At 34.9% G+C, this 20,374-nt stretch overlaps 1 protein-coding gene across 6 annotated transcripts in view; it reads left to right on the top strand.

Moving 5' to 3' along the window:
* The window catches only part of PCDH17 (protocadherin 17), a 90,407-nt gene that overhangs the window by 19,453 nt on the left and 50,580 nt on the right, over window positions 1–20,374 (top strand). For 5 of the 6 annotated variants that reach the window (XM_085058865.1, XM_085058856.1, XM_085058826.1 and 2 more), the window contains exons 3-4: window positions 10,315–10,373; window positions 10,536–10,708. In XM_085058865.1, coding sequence (XP_084914991.1) covers window positions 10,315–10,373; window positions 10,536–10,708 — 232 coding nt within the window. The remainder of the gene's footprint in view (window positions 1–10,314; window positions 10,374–10,535; window positions 10,709–20,374) is intronic. The other variant, XM_085058846.1, reaches the window with a different exon arrangement.

Here is a 20,374-nt window from a genome sequence, read left to right as displayed (position 1 = left end):
AGCTTTAAAGGAAAGGAGGTGATCTAGATTTACCCCTTTTTCTCCTGATTGTCACCTAGGAAGAAAGCTTCAGTGTTCCTCTTTGTGTGTGTTTTCTGTGCAGGCAGTGTGGCTTCAGAACCAAATCCTGCTCCATCTTTGTTGCTAATTTCTTTCACTGTGTAGGGAAGAAACACAGTACTGGAATTTTGTGCTACATACAGTGTTTGCTGCCTAGCTAATCACCTTTCCCCATCGCTGCCATTATAAATCTGTTTAAGCACAACTTTCTTCAGCATTCAACATATGTATCTGTGGGAATGTAGCACGCTATGTAAAGACTCACTTAGCCTGTAATTGAAGTAAGCAGACTGATCCAAGGGCTATTGAAACCAATTTGAAAACGTCCATTGATTTTACTGGACCTCAGGTCATGGCTTGTGGGAGTTTTATTGTTGCCTTTACTGAAAGTATGGGCTGGACAGAAAAAGGTAAACATACTGGATAGATGTTAACACAAAGTTAACAGATTTTAAATATCCAGTGTCTCGGCTTTCTCCTTACTAAATATGATAACTACAAAACAGATTAACAGCGTTAAAAGGCCATGAGTTCTTCTTCTCCGCCATCCAGTGCTGCAGTGTTTATAAGCTTTTATCTGTTCAGAAAACATTTGTGTTTTGTTGCTCTTAAAAACAGGAAATAAGCAGTGGTAAGAATAGGACAAATTTTACTACACTTACTGGCTTCACTGGGAATTCCTGCTGAATAAGAGCTTTCCGATATGTCTCAAAATTAAAAAAAAAAAAAAAAGCCATGAGATCAAAATTACACTGTAGAATGTATGTGAAAGCAGAAAATCAAGAAAGAAGAAAGGAAAAGGAAGAGGAAGAGGAAGAGGAAGAGGAAGAGGAAGAGGAAGAGGAAGAGGAAAAAAGGAAAAGGAAAAAAGGAAAAGGAAAAAAGGAAAAGGAAAAAAGGAAAAGGAAAAGGGAGGAGAGGAGAGGAGAGGAGAGGAGAGGAGAGGAGAGGAGAGGAGAGGAGAGGAAGGAAGGAAGGATATAGTTGTTTTCATGCAGAAAAACGGGTTCTAAGCATTTTAAAATTCTTAATAAATACTTTGATCATATCCTTAAATTTCAAGGCACTATTTTTAAGTTTTCCTTTAATTTTGATTTAATTTTTCCTCTAATTTCTAGATTTCATATTTAACATGAAAAATTTTTAAAAAACCAGAAAATAGATCCCAACCCACAGATGCAACCAAATACGCACTTCTACATGTATTGTTATTTTGAGTTGATGGTATGATATTCTTAGAATAAGCTGGATATTGCGATAAGTGCAGATTTCATTCTGGTTAGCTAATTGTAATTGAGTCTGTTATGCAGTAAACATAGTATCTGTTAGGAATACTAAGGTGGACTCAACATGGTGGGAGCCATAGATAAAAGGAGCATTAAAGCGTTTCAAATTCAATCATTAAGTTTCATTGCACCCATCTGCTACCAGAAAATATAATGGGCAGCTTGATTCATTGACCTTTAACTGTCATTTTGAACCATGTTTTTTAAATCCATATTTTTGAGTCAGACATAGAGAGTTAATTTGATAAGAGAATACCCAGTATATTTTAATGCAATTACTTCTTTCTTTCTTTTTTTTTAATATAATCAAGTTTAACGGTCTGTTGTATATTCTGCTAATCCAGTCAAAGTAGTTATTTCATATTGAATGTGGTTAAAAACAACTAATGTTCAACTTCATTAAGGCTTCTATTAAATAGAAGGTTTGCTGAACTTCTACTATTTTTTTAAATGCATGAACTAATAGCTCTTATTAATTATTTCCAGGGGTTTCTGTTACACTAGAATTACCCTTACATGTTTCATTTCCACAAAGATTATACAGCACAGTACAAGAGCTGAATATGCATTGAAACTGTGGAGTGCTTTGTATTTTGTTTCTAAGATGTGTTTTATCCCTTTCTTTTTATTTTCTGAGGCAAATATTATCTTATGCATGTGTGGTGAAGTGCATAGGTCTCTTATCAGTTTTATATCTATGGCACACAAGTAGATTCTTATAAAATAGCAGTTTTACTTAGTGAAAGCAGAAAACAATGATAAATGAGGATAATATTTTCTCAACAATGGCAAACAATTATACTATTCTGTCATCTGAAGTTTCTGTAATGGAAAAAAGTGATTACATATGTTTCTTTACACAACAGGATACAATTCCTGAAATATTTATGTAATATAGAGACAGATGTATGTAACCTAACCTTATAATCCCATTTCACAGCTTTCCCAAATACTGGGGAGCTCGATAAATGGGAAGCCGATTATATTGGCACTGTAACTCTATTAATAGGATTCGGATTTGCCTTATTGACAAGCCAGTACTGTTAATATGATCCAGTATATTAAATTGACAGGAAAACTGGAGCGATAGAATGTATCTACAGCCTAATTGACAGGGAAGCTCTTTCAAAAGGTTCTTAATGTGGTTTTTATTGACAGAGTATCTTCAGTAAGTACATATCATTGGTGAGCAGTGTAAATATATTGGATGCAACTGTACTAGAAGATTCAGGTGTAGTTATTGTTCTGTCTTCCCATACTTTCATGTTTACTTTGATATAAGTTGTATGAAGCTCTCTTGTAAGACCTTTACAAATGCCTCTTAAGGTACCAGACTAACTGAACCTCTCACAGGCATTTGACAAGTTGCGAATTATTTTAAATGTGTTCATCATTTTTAAATGAATAGCGGCAGTGCAGAGCAATGCAATAATGTGTCATGAATTTCATTATGTTTATTTATTGAAGCTGTGATAGCGCTATTGTACTTTCAGCTTGAGCTCTTTATGTGGTGTGATGTTTGGCACCTCTTCCTGCATTCTTATCTTGTATTTTCTCCAAAAAGTAGTGCGACTTAAGAGCTTATGTTACAATTCCTTTTTCCTAGTCCAATTTGACAATTTACCACATTCTCTTCTGAGATCATGCTAGTTTCATTAGATTTCATGTTTCTCCAAGGCAAAATAAAATAAGGCTCAGAAACCTGAAACCATTGTAAAAAATCCAGCAATTTGAATTTGGTCCAGAAAGCCTTCTTGATTCCCTTTTCAGCAGGAGAAAGTTTTGGGTTTGGCTTCCAGTTTTTCTTTGTTACATCTTTCTTGAGAGAGAAGTATGACCTTAAACACACATCCTGTACTGGTGGAGGAGCTGAAGGCTTCTGTTGAGCTGACTTCCCACTGACAAAGAGACAAGCTTGTTCCTGAAATGCTTCAATCTTTTATTTCATATCAAAAAACCTGATCAGGGTCTGGTCTCACGTCATTTTTTGAATGTCACTCAGGTCTATTTTTTTTTTACCAGGATCACTTAAAAATATGTGATTCTGCAGTGACATTTTTAGCTTCTTCAGTCTTCTGACTTGGTGCAATCGTCAGTGAGATGAGAAGAACCTTGTCTGGGCCTTGTGATTTCTAACCCTTGCATTGTGTTAAGTTCCCACAGTCCAGGCTTCTGTCATCTTTTGTGTCTTGTGCATTGCAGAATAAACTCTTGTAAAAATCTAAGAAATGGTTGGTTTCATTAAGCCAGTAGTACAAACAACTGAAATAACCTACAATACCTTGGTATGACATCTCAATCGAAAAATCAACAACAATTTATTTTGGTAACAAACATGGTACTTGCTAAGTGAAAACAGTGCATGGATTAGGCATTTATATAGGGAGATCTGCATTCCTTTCCTTACGGAAAAGGATGGTAGCATCTGTCCTCAGAGCTTCACTTTTCAGAAGTAACTGTGCAATTGACTGAAGAGCTCAGGACCTGTTCCTCTCACACTTGCTTTTGTTATTCAAGAGAAAGAGAAAACATGAGCCACCAACCAACACTCTTTAATAAAGAGTACAGCAGCCTTGTGAATGATATTGCCTTGTGCATTTGACTGTTTTTACTGCCCTGTGTTTTCAGTGTGCTTTTGAAGAATGCTACATATGTCAGAAATTCACATAAACACACTGTAGGCCTTTTAACACCAAAATACACATTTTGCAGCAAGTGTGAAACTTCCCAAATATGTACATGTCATATAAATTATATCTCAAAAACATTTTCAGAGGGATGAGAGTGGAGAGCACATAGTAGGATAATATTTGTTAAAATAGTCTGTTTAATTTTGTCCTTGAAAAAGGTAGGATAACTTCTGAGAGGTTTGTGGCCAGTTGTTTGTTTTTGTTATTGGGATAATGAATTTTCTTAATGAAGTAAATCTTGTGGAACCAAAAACTACTATTTGAGGCTAAGTATACACACTCACTGGCAGTCTTATACTGAGAAGTCTTTGTGAAAAATTGTACTATGTTGAACCCACACTGTTCCTAACAAAATGAAGACAATTGTCTGCTCTTTCAAAACTCGATTTGGCAGAATACAATTCTTTTGCCTCCAGAAGAGATTGCCATTATGTAAGATCTTTGTGTGGTGGGGGAAGGGTGAGCACTTGGAATTCAGCTTTTCAAGAAAAGGCACAGAAGATACTTGAGTTAGATATAAAGTGGCAGTCTGATAAAGGTGAGAGATGTTTCATTTCATTTTTGCATTTAATGTTTAATTAAAAAGAAGTTAGAGTCAGCAAAGACATTTTGCTTTATTATAGTTCCAGGTATGAACACCTTCATAAAATGGAGTTGCATTAAATCATTTCAGAAAATGTGATACTTCTTGTAATTCTGAGAAAAAATTATGAATATTCTATTCGTCTAATATTCGTAAATCTGATTAATGTCTGAGTCCTTTTTTTCATATTTTAGAGTACATCTTTCCCTTATATGACAATTATTTCTGGGCATAATTTGTCAAGAATACTTAAATATTGAATTTCTTTCTGTATCCCTTTCTTTCTCTTTCTCACTTCCTCTTTTTCTTTGTAGCCATTGATTTTAAAAATTTTCTTTATTAGACAGACCTGTTGAATTTCACACCCTTTTAAAACAAATTTCTCTAATTTTATTCAAACAGTATGGAATACACCAAATATTTCTAGAAAGCTTCAAAATTAGGACACAAACAATATTTTTTTTTTAAGTAAAAAGAAAAAAAAATAGCTAGGAACCTCTAATTCTTAAGAGAAAGTCTGCTTTTTGCAGGACTTCTTGAAAGTGGAAGCCTTGTGAAGATGTCTACTGTTGCTTTACTGAGCAATAGTAGAATTCTTGGAATCTGATTAATTAATATAGTGCTGTAATTTTAATCCTGAATTTCAAAAAATAAGTATTGTGTTCAGAGCCACAGTGGAACTCCTTTATATTTATAAAAGTAGCATAATATTTCAGCAGAAGTAAACATTTATACCTTGTGAACATAAACTTATGAAAAGATAAAACAGGGATAAGAGATTAATGTAACGCATTGCTAAAAATGTTCTCCATAATTCATTGTGTAATGCTTGGCCCAGGCTGGTTCAAACTGTTTCCAGTGATGAGGTTTTAACTTTTTTTTTTCTTATGAGTTTATTTAAGGTTAATGGATCCTATGAAGAATTTGTTTCTCATACTCTGTTCTTGGCTATAATTTTTCATTTTCCTTTCTCTAAATTAAACTTTTGGAAACCATAGCCATTCCAGAATTAATTAGTAGAAACTTAACAGTCGACTTTCAAACTTTTGAATGGTTTTATTTCTGAGTCTATAAAATTCACCATTGCAAATACACCATATGTGAGCTGTACTTAGCAACATTTTTAGTTTATCTAGGTCCTCGTGTGGTCATAATATACAAGCCCCGACAGGTGCAATAGAATGAGTGGTTTTGTAGACAGTTGATGGCACTGGGGAAGATACTCTGCATGTTGTTCATGCAAACACTGGTCAGTTGATGATTTTCAAAGTGCCACTATTAGACTTTAGCAATTATATTGTCACATTTGAAATTCCATGCCAGTAAATCCCACCAACACAGGTTGCCCAGAGAAGTTGTGGGTACCCCATCCCTGGAGGTGCTCAATGCCAACCCTGGATGGGTCTTTGAGCAACCTGGGCTAGTGGAAGGTATCCCTGCTCATGATGGGGGGAGGGTGTGTGGAACTAGATGATATTTGAGGTCTCTTCCAACCCAAACAATTCTATGATTCCCTGAAAAGTACATTTTGCTCAGGTTTAATTTGCATCTTCTTTTATTTTCCTTTTCCTCAACTCACTGAAGTAAAAGTTAACGAAATCAAACAGTATGATATTTTCTGAAAGGTAGTAACCCTTTTTTAAAAAAAAGTTTTGGCAGCTTTTGAAATGTTACTATGCATTCTGACCTCTTTTTAAATGGCTTTTTTTAATGAGCTTCATCTTCTGAGAAAGCTGTATTAAATGTGTGTATAGACAGACATTTTTTCTGCAATATTATACTAATGACAGTGTTCCTAAAATTTCATTTTTAATCTAGAGTCACATATTAGAACAGATAGATGGAAGAGATTATTTGTAAAGGTCTGTTGTAGCACCTGTCAAAAAAGAATATTTGTTGAATGGTTTAACAGCATACTCTCATTGGAAATGAGCTAGTTCCACTAATGTGTAAAAATGAGCCATAAAACCAGGGCCACGTCTCTACAGCAGCTTTGGACAGTTAGGTTAACATCACAGACTTTAATTCTCTGGTATCTAACTGGGGCAGTGGACATTCCTGCTTCTGTTTTAATTTTAGATATAATTTTAGATAACATTTTTAATTATCTATATTTATATTATTAATTACAGATTACATTATTTATGTAATAGATTTATATAAATATAAATATAATAATAATATAAATATAATGATATAAATATATAATAATATTAATATATTTATATTAATAATTACAGATAATTACATTATCTATAATTTTAGATAACATTTGTCCAGCTACTGAAGAAGCTGTGCTGTGGTACCTGGTGACTTACTTGATACTCCAGCCCTCAGCCTTGAATCACAGAGATAGAAACATTTTTTACTGTTTAACTCTGACTTTCAGAGATGGATTGTTCCTGGAGATTTTTTTTGGGGGGAGGGTAAGAGCGAGGGTGGAGTTTATTTTATTTTGTTCTTCGGGAGGTTAATGGCATTTGAATAATTTTTGGTTGTTTATCAGGAGACTACAATTCCATGCAATTCATTTCTGACATGGTGCATCTCATTTATCTTTTCTGACATGGTGCATCTTATTTATCTTTAGCTACTGCGCTGGACCTCTTGCCAGTTGTCTAGATTCCTCTATGGCTATTGGTGAAAGTAATTCCCAGGACTATTGTGTACCTAACACTAGATGACCAAATGGGATATTTTGTATTTCTCTAAAGCACATTAAGGGATCTTGGCTGATTAGCTTAGAGTAGTTGACTAGATTTTAAGTGGTTTTCTGCAGGTAAACTGCAACCTACCTTAAAACTGGAGGTCCAGAGCCTTGGTGATTTTGTTGCCCTATAAAGGTGGTATATCCGGAGAAGAACAAGAGTTTTTCTAGATTTTTAAATAGTATTAATTTCTTAGAGTTACAGTTATGTAATGTAAAGAGGTATGATTAATGCATGAGCGGAAATGTGTAATGTCACTTCCATAAATGTTAAAGTGTAAAAATTTGAAGTATATGACCTCTCACTTCAACTGGGATTACAAAAAAACAATCCCAGAAGAAACCAAATGAACAAACAAACCAAAAAAGTTTAAGGGAATTAGACATGTTAGACATTCACCTCTCTCTCACCCATTGTGATGCAGATATTTACATTTCTAAGATTCCTTCAAACTGCCAAGCCTTAAAATGAAATTCTTTTTTAATTATCACCATTTTTAATAGGTATTTTCATACATTAAACTATTCTCCCTTTACTGCCTGTATCTCAGAGTGTTGTTACAGCTCACAACACAAGCATCATACCTTCATAATTCATGGAAGGAGTAATGCTTTTAGAGAAGAAAGAACAGTATACAACTCTGAGCTCTGTGTCTGTATACAATCATCAAATACTTACATTTTTACTTTTGTAATAATGAACTTGCTGTAACATGGCACCCAACTCATTATATTACGGCAAAATAGAGTATGAAGGAAATCGGTCAAATTATTAGACAGTTAAAAGTTGTTAATTATTACCATAAATACAGAATTTCTCAGCAGCTAAGATATGGTCATAGCATGTATTCTAAAATCTGTGCATTGTCTCATCCAGGATGTGTGAAATGCTTTTTTGCTGTAAGAAAGCAGAGACAAAAAGTATGACTAGTTCTTACAGTGGTCCAGTTTATAGTTAAGATCTTATCACCATCAAAAAGGAGGAGTTATAATTATTTCCAGGGCAAAAGTCTTACTTTTCTAATGGCAGAGAATTGATGAAAAGGCAGTTTTATAGCAGGCATTTTGACTGCCAATGTCATGAAAAATGGAAATGTTGATTCTAGTAGCAGCTGTGTTTAGGAGGAAACAGATGTCTTACATAAGTAAAAGCACAAGGTCAGTTTTCCTGGATATCTCTATTTGTGATATTAGACAGAGAAAACAGACATGATTTCTGTGGTTGGAAAACTTTATTCAGGTTGAGAAGTATTGGGCTCTGTAAGTGTCGTTATGATTGTATATGAGTGTATATCTATCAGGTAGGTATCCTGTACAAAAGAGATACTAGCTGAAAACTTGTGAGAAGAAAAGAATAAATGGAAGAATTAGAGCTGCTTCCAAAATATGGTGTGCTGCATTTGGGAGATTACTCATAAGAATGCTGAAATACTTAATTTTTACAGCTCCTTTTTTTGTTGTTTTCAATGTTTGTTTTTCTAACCTGATAGACACTAATTGTGAAGACAAACTTTTATTCTAATTGCATATACTAAAGCTAGGATGGATGTGAACATAATGTGTGTTATCATCTTATTTTTTGAACTAAAGGATTTAGAAGCTGGAAGTATGGTGTACATTGACATATATGCTGAATGGAAGATGGTTTTGTATTTTCCATCCCTTCTCTAAAACACAAAAGGCATCTGTGGTATACAAGCACATCTATTTCACAAGTCCCTTGGGACTAACAGGTGTCTGCCTATTTCTGTTGCAAACAGCAGTGACTTAAATTTTGGATAACTTTTTTTTGCCTCTTTTCCAACCATACAAGAAGTAGCAAATATTTCTAATTACCTCCTACTGACAAAACCAAAACCAAAGATAAAAAAACCAGTGTGGGGAGTGGCAGGGAAACCCAAATGTCTAAGAGACCGGTCCCTTGTATAAGCACTTGCTGTGTGAGAGTAAACCTTGGGCCCTCAGCTCCCTTAATTGAGTGCTGCCTGTGTTACGGATGCTGATCCGCTGGATGCTGCTGCGAAACCCGGAGCTGCTGCGGAGCATAGTGGTGTGATGTGAAGTGATGCAGAAAACAGTAGAAGCTCTGTCGCTAGGTCAGCTGCAAGAAGAAGTGACGTGCTTGAATGTACAGTATGCGGAGTTTTCTGAATGATGCAGTCTCTCTTTCTCCCAAAGAACTTCAGCTAATGATACAAGGGGAATTCAGTTCCCTTTGGCAGGACTCCATGTTGGTCTGGATCCTTTTAGTACTTCTGCTTCTACAGTTACTTGGCTCATGCTGCTAAAAATATACACATGACAGACTTAATGAAAGTATCCTCTTTTAAAAACTACTTGTCAACAGTGATCATTTAATGTTCTTGTTTGCATGTGTGGTTCTCATTATTCTGACATAGCTATTAATACTGATGAAAATTAAAGAGAGAAAATCCAAATATTTTCATACTTGCATTTTTCCAGTTGCATCTGATAAACCCCACAGCTAATCAGCCATAAATTTTCTTGATTTTTTGGCTTGTTTTTTTCAATTCATGTGTAATATAGCAGTATACAAAAGTTCATTACAGCAGCAAGAGCTTCAGAATCCCAGTAGATGATGTAATTATGATTAAAAATTAGTATTATTGAATAATTCACTTTTTTATTATGCAAAATAATTTTTTCTCTCATTTTCAATAACCATCAGTCTTAATATCTCTCTAATGAAAAAACATAAACAGTGTCATCTGTCAGGTTTCTAACAGAGAATGCCACTTATTGGAGCCTCATTGTTTACTTTAGCAGGTAATTTGTGGACCGGAATCATTTAATTGTTCTGAGCACATAATTACATGCCAGCGTTTTCCAATTTAATTAAAACGTACAAATCTGAAGATTAAGGGAATTTTTGAATTATTAATCATTTCTCCTCTAGGAAATCTTGTTGCTCTGCAGGAGATTTGTCCAGTGTACAACTATACGTATTTTTTTCCTTCTCTTTCACAGACAGACAATTTTCCCGCAGAGCCCAATTACATGGGCAGCAGGCAGCAGTTTGTTCAAAGGTAAGGCCTATTAAATAACTTTCTTGGCTTCCCCATTTGCATTCTTGTCAAAATTGCTTTGCCAGAGAGTACAATTCAACTTAGAACAAGTAAATACAACTCTCTCTCTCTCTCTCTTTTTTTCTTTCTTTCTTTTTTTTTTTTTTTTAATATGTATTTCAGTAGCTCCACGTTCAAGGATCCAGAAAGAGCCAGCTTGAGGGACAGCGGGCATGGGGACAGTGATCAGGCTGACAGTGACCAAGACACTAACAAAGGCTCCTGCTGTGACATGTCTGTTAGGGAGGCACTCAAGATGAAAACTACTTCAACTAAAAGCCAGCCACTTGAACAAGGTGAGTGAAGCCTACAAGGCCTACAAAAGCATTAAGTTTAAACCATTATTATCAACCTATTAGTATTGCAGTTGTGGGTTATCAGGGAGGAATAGTCCACTGATAATATTATCAGAGAAAACAGTAAATCTTGTCACTAGCCCAAAGCAAAAGAACACATTATCTTTCAGAATGAACATGAAATGAAACCACAAGTGTCCAAAGCAGATTAAAAAAAAATAAAAAAAATTAGTACTTTTGAAAAATGATTAGAATATACTTTATCTCCACTGGCATTGCCTGTGATATATTATATACAATCCTTCTGACGAAGTGTGATTTGGAAATTCAAACTAGGCATGACTGCAACAGATAAAAGAATGCTAGTCATTTACATTCCTCAAGTAGTTTGGAGAAGAGGAAAAGAAAATGCTTTGGATAAAAGACAAGAGTAAAAATGAATCAGAAGATGTTTTCATTTCATGGTTGCATTTTCCTGTTTGTAATGTTGATTTCACAATTAAGTGTAGTGTGAAAAGTGTCAAATACTAATACAATCTGATTTTCAATGTACTTTCTTTCACATCCTGTGAAGGTACCAAAGATTAAGAGTGTTTATGAAACAGCTAAAATGACTTATACCAGGGCAATGACAGTGCTCTCTGCCAACATTCATTCTGACAAACAAGGATATTTATTTCCTTAAACTGTGTCCAATCAATTTTTTTCAAGATGTGTTTTATCTAATTAGGAGGGCTGTTATTTCAAAAGACTTTTTTTTTTTTTTTATTTAGGCATCAGACAGACAAAGCACTCCAGCATTCTGTGCTTTTATGTTTTGTTTCTAGGCTGGAATCAATAAAGTGCACCACTGAATTATTTTTAAATATTTTGTATGTTTCCCATTATTTTACTTTGTTGTGGGGAAGGTGATTCAGTGTTAAAGACAGTTAAGAAATTGTTAAATCAGTCAGCCTTAATAAGAAGTTAAATTCCTAATTAAGCAGAAATACACAAGATTTTTTATTAGTTGTTGATTAATTAGACCTGGGTTTTTCACCTCTTAGCTTAGTCTGATCTGTAGAGCAGTCATTGGGAAATACACGTTCAACTTCATTTTTCTGATTATGTTGAGATTGCAGTATAAATTTTGCAGCATAGAATATTTAGAATGCTGCAGTATAATTTATTCTGTATACATTTGGAGGTTGACCTCATATATGACCTTATTTTCCAAGTAATAAATGCTGGAAAGATTATTTTTTCCTGACCTTTTGCCACAGCAACTCTCTGCTTATAATTGGACATTGATCTGTATGAAGATTCGGTGCTGGATTTTTTTTTAAAGAAGCTATTTGAGCATGTGTCTTACTCTTTCAGTTTTGCGTGAAACAGGCAAAAATTCTGGATTTCCGTCTATCAAGTATAGCTATGAAATAGCTTTAAACTTTTTTTAAATTTCACTCAGAAACTATCTACTACTCAGATTAAAAATATATGTTGTTTTAGAAAAGCGCTGTATGGCCGGTGTTCATAATACTGCAGTTTGTCCAGCAGCATCAAACCCACTTATGGTCAAAATATATGCAGCCTAGTAAGCATATTAAGCTCACCATTCCTGCAGCTTATTTTCATTATAATGCAAAGAATTATATGCAGGTTTACATTTGTCATTATACCTAGATGAGGTGTTCTATTCATCAAGAAAATTTATTCCAATCGCTCATATGAATTCCTCATGATCTTATCAAACATATATTGAATTTTGGATGTTAAGTATTGTCAGCCACTGAACCACAGCAGTGGGTGTTTATGTGAATTTTTTTACTGAGGAAAAAAAAAATGGGGACGGAGAGACATAAACTACTTCTTCTTTTTTTTAAATATTTTTTGTTCCCCCTGAATATAATTACAGATAGTAATGAAATAAATTTGTTTATCTGAATGAACTCTTCTGTCTCAAGTGTGCTGTAACAAAATCATTGTCATATTATGAAGACTGAACCTGCATCGAGCACCTTATGGAATTTCAGGTCACTGCAGTAACAAATGTGGTGCTACGTGGTGTTCCCAACGAAATCAATGATTACTTGTCATTGAGCTTAGCATGATAAGGGTTCTTAGCCCAATGTAATTTTTCTCTTTTAAAAATTCCTTTCTTTAGTCATAAACCAAGTTGAAGGAGGGTAGGAAATATATATATGTGATTAGGATAGGAAAAGAATTGAATTTTTCTTTAGAGAAAAATTGTTTTCTGGGAAAAGGAGAAGGAAAGCTTGCTAGAAACAATTGTCTCCAGTAATGTCTGAAGCAATATCAGAAGTTGTGGTTCTGTCATCATTTTGGGCTGTATGCAGGGATGAGAAGCTGCTATTTTGTAGCAAAGTTCTAGGCTTGATTATTGTTGTTTAAAGATACTTAAAATACTTTAGCTTCTGCAATTAAAACAACACATTATTAAGTCTTCTGACATTACTGAAAAATTGTCTGGATTAACTGTAAAGTCAGGATCTTGACTTGAGAATCCTAATTTAAAAATTACTTAAGTTTGACATATTCTTTGTGTAATTCCAAACACTATTGTCACATGTCCAGTTCTGCCCACGGCAGTAATCAGAATGCTAGTTGTACCAGTATTTTGGCTAGTTTCGAGCAGCTCTAGCTTAGATAATTGAAAATTAAATGGCCATGCTGAGATTAAAAATGTGTGGGTAGCACTACAACAATTGTGCTTCTCTCAGTAACAGAGTAGGAAATTTTATGAAAAAAGTTTTTGCAGGTAAGAAGTCTTCTGATTTCAGCATGGGATGGGAAGCAATTAAGCTTACTTTATTATTTTTATTATATTAATGAAAACAGTGAGTGATAAAGCGTCCGTCAGTTTCCTATTGAAACAGTTGATATCAAGGAAAATATATCTAGATAGCAAGTTTTGTCTCGTAGTGATTTTAAACATTTTCACAAATTAGAAAGATTATGCAAATTAGATATAATTAATTTCATAATTAATGAAATGCTTATGGAATGGCTTTAATGGAAGGAAAGTAGAAACCCCCCCAAACTATTCAAGTTATCATGATAATAAATCTTAAGTTAAAATAAGCAAGTCCCATTTTAGTTATCTCAGCCTTATATTCTCTTGCTGTGATATCCAATCCACTTTCTGCATAAGAATATCTAGCTGTCTCTTAAGCTTACTTATGCTATCTTAATCAGCTCTCTTACTAAACAGCTTGTTCCATATGCCTGCTACTCTTAACAGAATGGTTTTGGATAAATTTGTTTTGTTTACCTGTCTATTTTTTTCACTTCTCTAGCTGATACTTTAAACCCTATCACAAGTATGAACAGTTTAAGATGACCCTTAGAAGTCTTACAAGAATTAATTTTGAACACATCTTTCAAATTGTCTGTTTATTTCACTTGAAGCAGTAGCATGTAATATTCATTTTTTGCATTTAAATAACAGACTAATTGTTTTGTTTGGTATGGTTTAAGAATAACAGCAGTAATCTATATTTCTTTAAAAGGTATCCAAAGCTGAACATTATAACTCATAAACCATAAACAATAACATCTACAAGGGAGCAGTAAAACAGCAAGATGTTAATTTTACACTTTTCTTAGTGAATCCTGCATATGCTTACCTTATAATCAGTAAAAAATACAGAGTTGTGGGCTTTTCTGTAGTTACTCATAAATTATTGTCTTTGTTAGATTTTCCCAGGAATTTTTAGTTTCTTTTTCCTTTGTTCTGTTTTTTTTTCTGTCTGTGTATTCTTGTTTCAGTGTAAATCTACACTTTCATGTCTTTGTCAAAAAAACTTGAAGGGATTAAATATCTCCAAATTCAGTAGCTTTGCTGAGTTTTTGCTTTATCACCATGCATTGTTTCTTTCTTTCAACACAGTTTCTTGCCATTCACACTTGCATCCCATAGAAGAGCCATTTCTGCATATGCTGTTGCCTCATTAACAATAGCATGGATCCTGAGAATAAACAAAAAACCCAAAGGCAACTGCTTGGAGGAGGGGTAACAGGAAGCTCTTCAGCGTAGCTGTCAGAGTCTCCTCTAGGACCAAGACTGCCCATCAGGCTTCTCTGTAAGACAGCACCATTTAAGTCTAGAATATAGTTACTAGTATAAAAGGAATTTAATGTGTCTGCTTGAAAAAAAGTGATATCAAGTGTAACTTAAAAATATAATGGCTCTTTCTTCATCACAGCAAAAATATATTTATGTGACAACTGCTGCAGTTCTGCATGCAAATCTTAGGAATAAATACTGTATCAGTGCTAGAGAATATGAATACTGTTTGTTACCCATTGTGTTTGCCCGCTGGACGTGTTCACATGACAAGTCTGTAGTAACTTCTACATTTGTGGTCTCCATTTCTAAACAAGACTGATCCTAGAAATCAAGTATCCTGCATTATCCATCTATAGCAGAACAGAAATTACCAAAATTTTTACCAATATTTTTCTGGAGTATCCAGTAATTTTCTTGGCATAATATTGCTCAAATCTGTTGGATAATTAAAATCCATTCTGTTTAACTGAGTTAGAATCAGTCTAGACTGATAAGTGCAGAAAGTTCATCAAGCACATTTCTGCTGTCAGATGTCATCGCCAATGCTTTCCATGCCATTGGGGATGATGAGTTCTTTTATGAATACATCAACTTAATGAGATAATAGAAAAAGAAGATTGCAGAGAAATATTTCTTTTCAAAGTCTGCAAAACTGGTGATGGCCTCTTCTGAGAAACTGATGGAGCCTGGGAGTCCCCAGGAACTGACACAACCTGTGAAATCTTTTGTTCAACAATGCTTCCTCCCATAGGTTTTTTCCCCTGGACAGAACATCTATCACATTCTCTCTGTGCTCAGAATAGCTGTCAGACTGCCCTTCTTGCTCTGACACCACCTAAGAGTCCTTATGTCCAGCACTATCATCCCTTCTAACTTGCTTAACCTCTAACATGGCCAGGTAAGATGCTAACTTGCTGTGTACTTGCACGCAGTACCCCTTTTTCAGTTTCATCTGATTAATTGTTTTCGAGGAAAGATATAAGAGTAACTTAATTGTATTGAGGGTCTCTTTCTTTTTCTTAGTAGGTCTTAGTAGTAGAATCTGTTTCTTGAACTGTAAGTTCTGGAAATGGTCAGGTGAAGCCCACAGAAAATGAGGTTTTGAGTCTTGGGTTTTGTGCTTCTTTTGGCTCTTTTCTATATATTTTTCTCTTTTTTTTTTTTTTTTTTTGGTTCTGTGCTTTATGCAAGCACACATATGATCCTCGATGAGGACTAGCATAGGTCAAAGACAATTAATCTATTCTGTAACTGTTTCTGATTGACCAAATTTGTTATCGGCGGGCTGGAAATACTTGACTTTAGCCTTATTCTAATAATGAGACTTTTAATTTAAGATTAAAAATGTCAGTAGAATTTCAGGGTTTTATGAAGAATAAGATCATTCTTATATTTCTTTGATATTTACTCCAGTGTGTATAAGTTTAATATGACATTGGAGCCATTGACATTACTGCTTTCCTTTTTTTCTGCTGTGAGTACTTTGTTCAGTGAAAGAATACTTCTAAATGTAAGAGAATTAGCAGGATTATTATTGGTCTCATACTTCTTATGAAGTCCTTGTGAATGGTGATATTGAACTTTGATTAATATTAAACTTTTAAATTGATATCTTTCACTTTAAGTCAGAGGAAACTAATAAAAGTTTCAAATGTTCCAAGTATCTTGACCTCAAACATTCATTTAAAGATGATCTAGGTAACACTTTTGCAAGATTTCATTACCTGGGCTGAGCTAGACTGTGCAAATGTTCTGTAGTTCCCCTTTTTGAGAGAACAAAATTATATTCTGCCTTCTAACTTATGTTAATGAACTACAGAGAGAAATACAGGTCATTTGCCTTTGATGTACATATGATTGTCAGCTTTTCTCATGTTAATACCCAGTAATCTATGACATATCTTTTGCTATATAATGTATCAAGCAAATTATGTGATGGATTTAGACAAAACAAAGAGAAAACTGCCAGCTTTTGTTCACTCAGGGTATTATGTTGAATATCTTTTATGGTTTAGGTTCTATTTTTAGACCATCTCCTAGTCTACCAGTCAATTTAAGTTCCTCTTTTAGATTTCAGTTATTTTTATACCCAGTCCAGATTTGATTGAAGCTGTGATTGCTTCAGCACAGAGTCTGGTTTGTTTTGTGCTTCCTCGTTAGAGATGGGAGGGCTCCCAGGCACAGGTTCACCATAGTGTGCTCTTCTCACAGGTGTACAAGCAGCTTTGATTTTCAAGCAGGGCTATCCAGGTAAGGAAGGAGAAGTTTGAGCAAGCAGATGTTTGTCCTAAAAGAACAGAAAAAGTCAGAAAAGGAAGGGAAGGGGCATCCTAATGGAGAAGGATTGTCTTAAAGCCTCACTACTTCTCTGTCTTTGCTGATACAAAATAGAAAAGTGGTGCAAACATTCTGGCAGCTGAAGTGACAGTGAATACAGTTTGCATCAGATTAATTTAGCCTATTATTGCTGCCTATTATTGCCCATTATCCTACATTTCAACCAGCATTGTGTTCTGCCACGCTGGGTTTTTAACCAGGTGTATGTTTCAGCACCTGGCAGATTATTGCCATCATGTATCTGCTAGCTGTGAAGTTTTGTGAACAGCATATCCCACGATTAATGCATTTAGCCAAAGATTACGGGGGAAAAATCTATAACTGACTTTCAAAACAGACAAAAAGAGCTTTCTGCTTTGGTACCCACAAACATGTCACTGTGACTCAAAGGGATTACAGCCATTCAGCTCAAATTCATCTATGCACCATTTGGTGTGTTATGCTACAATTTTCAGGTAATTTCATTTCTCCTCCACATTATTTCCACTTATTTATAATTAAAAATTAATTCAGTGGTTGAAAATTATGTGTATTTTTGACCTGTATTTTGTTTCCATTGGATGCTTTGCTATCAAATCAACTTAGATACATCCTTACTAGCATCTGAAAAGTTTGTGACTGCACCAATGAAAGTATTCATAAATCTCAGAAGAGATTTCTTTGATGAGCTTATTTGCAAATTAATTCATACCATGCACTTCAAGATCACAAGTCTATTACCATAAGTCTCGTATCTGAGATTCTAATATTTGGGTGCTGTAGCTGTTGGTGCTCATCTCTTTCTGCTTTACTTCAGAGGCAACAAAGCAGAATATCCCTCCCCTGTCACTAGTGGAAATCTCATTACATTCTTACTGTACTTTCTGTTTTGACACTGCCTTTCCTGGGGCTGAGCACAGTTATTGTACTGCAGTTTGTTCTTGGAAGGCTTAGAATCCATAAGTTATCTTTTCACTTTATTCCCACCAGAAGAGCAAGAGAAGGATTTGCAGTTCTCAGTAAGATGAGGTCCTTCTATGTCAAAATCATTATCTTCAGCTAACATTTCTTCTTTTCAGATTCTTCGTATAGATTGAAAGAAAAGTGGGGGCATAGAAAGATCAACAACTTTTGAAACAAGGAAATCAGAAAATAGAGAGTTTTCATAGTTTCAGGCTTTATGCATTTCCCTGGGTGATAAATGGATGTTCTCTACGTGTGCTTACTTTTGTTAATGAATATTTTAGGGCATATATTCATACATTGGATGGATACTTAATGTCAAGGAAACTATTTTAACAGGACTAGAGAGTCTATTCCTGCCTGCCTTTTACTCTGTGTCTGAAAATGTCCTTGAGTGGAGTACTTACAGGTCTCTTTTAATTAAGGTTACAGAGAATTCGACTTTAAAAAACATAAATGAGGGTATGTATGTTTATTCAGTTACACTGAGGAGACAATTAAAATAAATACATCTTCTGTCTTTTCCATTTTAAATAATCATTGTATGATTTATGTATCTCATTGAGTCAGCAGAAAACACAGATATGATAAAAAGCAATAGTAGACAAGATTTAACAAAATCCCATTGCAAATTCCAGCCACATTCTTTTTGCCAACAAGAAGCCATGTTCTGCAGATGGAGTTACCATAAAGCTGATACGTATTAGTTGGAAATCTGAACGATTGCATTTATCAATAGTTCTATGTACAGCTGGGGAAGACAAAAGAGAAGTGTCTTAAATAAGAGACAGGAGTTAATTATTCCATTCAGCAATGCTTTAGCTGGAATACTACTAATTGTATTTTGTTCTTCTGGAACAAAGAGTATCTCCTAATATCTGTGCACAATAATAGAGACTGTCCTTTTCATGGCCCTTTTTCTGTTTATATACTATTTTTCTCCAATGCTGTGGTTTCCAGAGGGAGAAATGGGGTTTAATTGAGTTTGGGCCAGTGTTGCAGCATTCTCTAATTAGTGATACATCCAGTGTACACAGTTTGTAGGCATATTTTAGAGAAAGATCTGGAAAAATTCAAAATCAAAAAAGAGGTATAATAACAGCAGAAAACAGAGGTTTGTGAAACACTGCCTGTAGGTGAAGTTTGAAAGACGTGTTTGTTTAGAATCTGTGTGTGATTAAATCAACAAGGACTGGGGTGAAACATAATAAAGGTCTCTGTGTATATAAAGTTGTTATAAATAGGATGGTGATTGCTTTTTCTTTTCATTTTGTTTAATTTGCTGGGAGAAGCATTTAAGTTATATTTGAGGGAGGACTTTTCTATAAAGATGTGTAGGCACTGAAGTAGGCTACCCCTATAAGTTAAACAATACTCTTTCCTGGAGATTTTTATAACAGGTTAAATACACATTTGTCAGTGATAATCTAGCTTTATTTTAAACTACCCAGGGCCAGTGGATCCACTCTAGACCTGCTTTTTATGGCACCATAACTAAATATGGGGATGCACTCTATTGTCTAATCCTGAGTAAAACATACTGAAAGGGAATATTTGCTCTGACTCGTTCTGCAACCTCTTCCCTGTGAACATCTTCTTTATTGTGAAGAACTCACCATGTTAGAGAATTGCAGGGAATATGGATTATTTAGTGCATCCTGACAATAATCCCTGATATAATATAATAAGATGCAGCATTTAACATGGATTTGGTGCACAGACAGAGCTGCAGAACGATTAACTAATGAAACTTGGTGAAACTTTGTCTAGCCTCTGTACTTCAGTGATGCACGATGTCATGTATCAGCCTCTGTGCACCTACTGCCCAATCTGATCTCCAGAATGGCAGAACAGCTGGTTTCCATTCCCTGCTGCTGCTTTCTCCTATTCCAGCTGCTGCACTCAAATAACCTCCCTTCCCCAAGTGGGCTTCATATGGTTTGAAAGGGACTTAATGTACCTCAGTGCATAGGGAACTTTTGATGCATATTTCATCATGTTTCAGTTCTTTCTACAGGGAGCACTGCATGTATAACAGATGTTCCCTGACTACCACCCTTTCCTGAAGGTGACATGCCCTTTTTTGTGTTTCATCTCTAATGTATATAGAGCTGGTAATGCCTGTGTGGTACTAAGAAATACTGCTCCATAGCTGCCCCTGCGCTGCATGCCAAGCTATATTTAATTCCATCTGCTCCCCTGTGCAGCGTGAAATGGAGAAGAGCATATGCCCGGTATAACCAAGTGACACTGTGGCATAGATAAAACCCCTTTATTCAAGATAAGCATAAGTATTTAGATTTAGGATCCCCCCATTC

The sequence above is a fragment of the Lichenostomus cassidix genome, chromosome 1, assembly GCF_008360975.1.
Source record: "Lichenostomus cassidix isolate B80296 chromosome 1, HeHo_3.0, whole genome shotgun sequence".
Taxonomy (NCBI): Eukaryota; Metazoa; Chordata; class Aves; order Passeriformes; family Meliphagidae; genus Lichenostomus; species Lichenostomus cassidix.
This window is presented reverse-complemented; position numbering and strand designations above follow the sequence as displayed.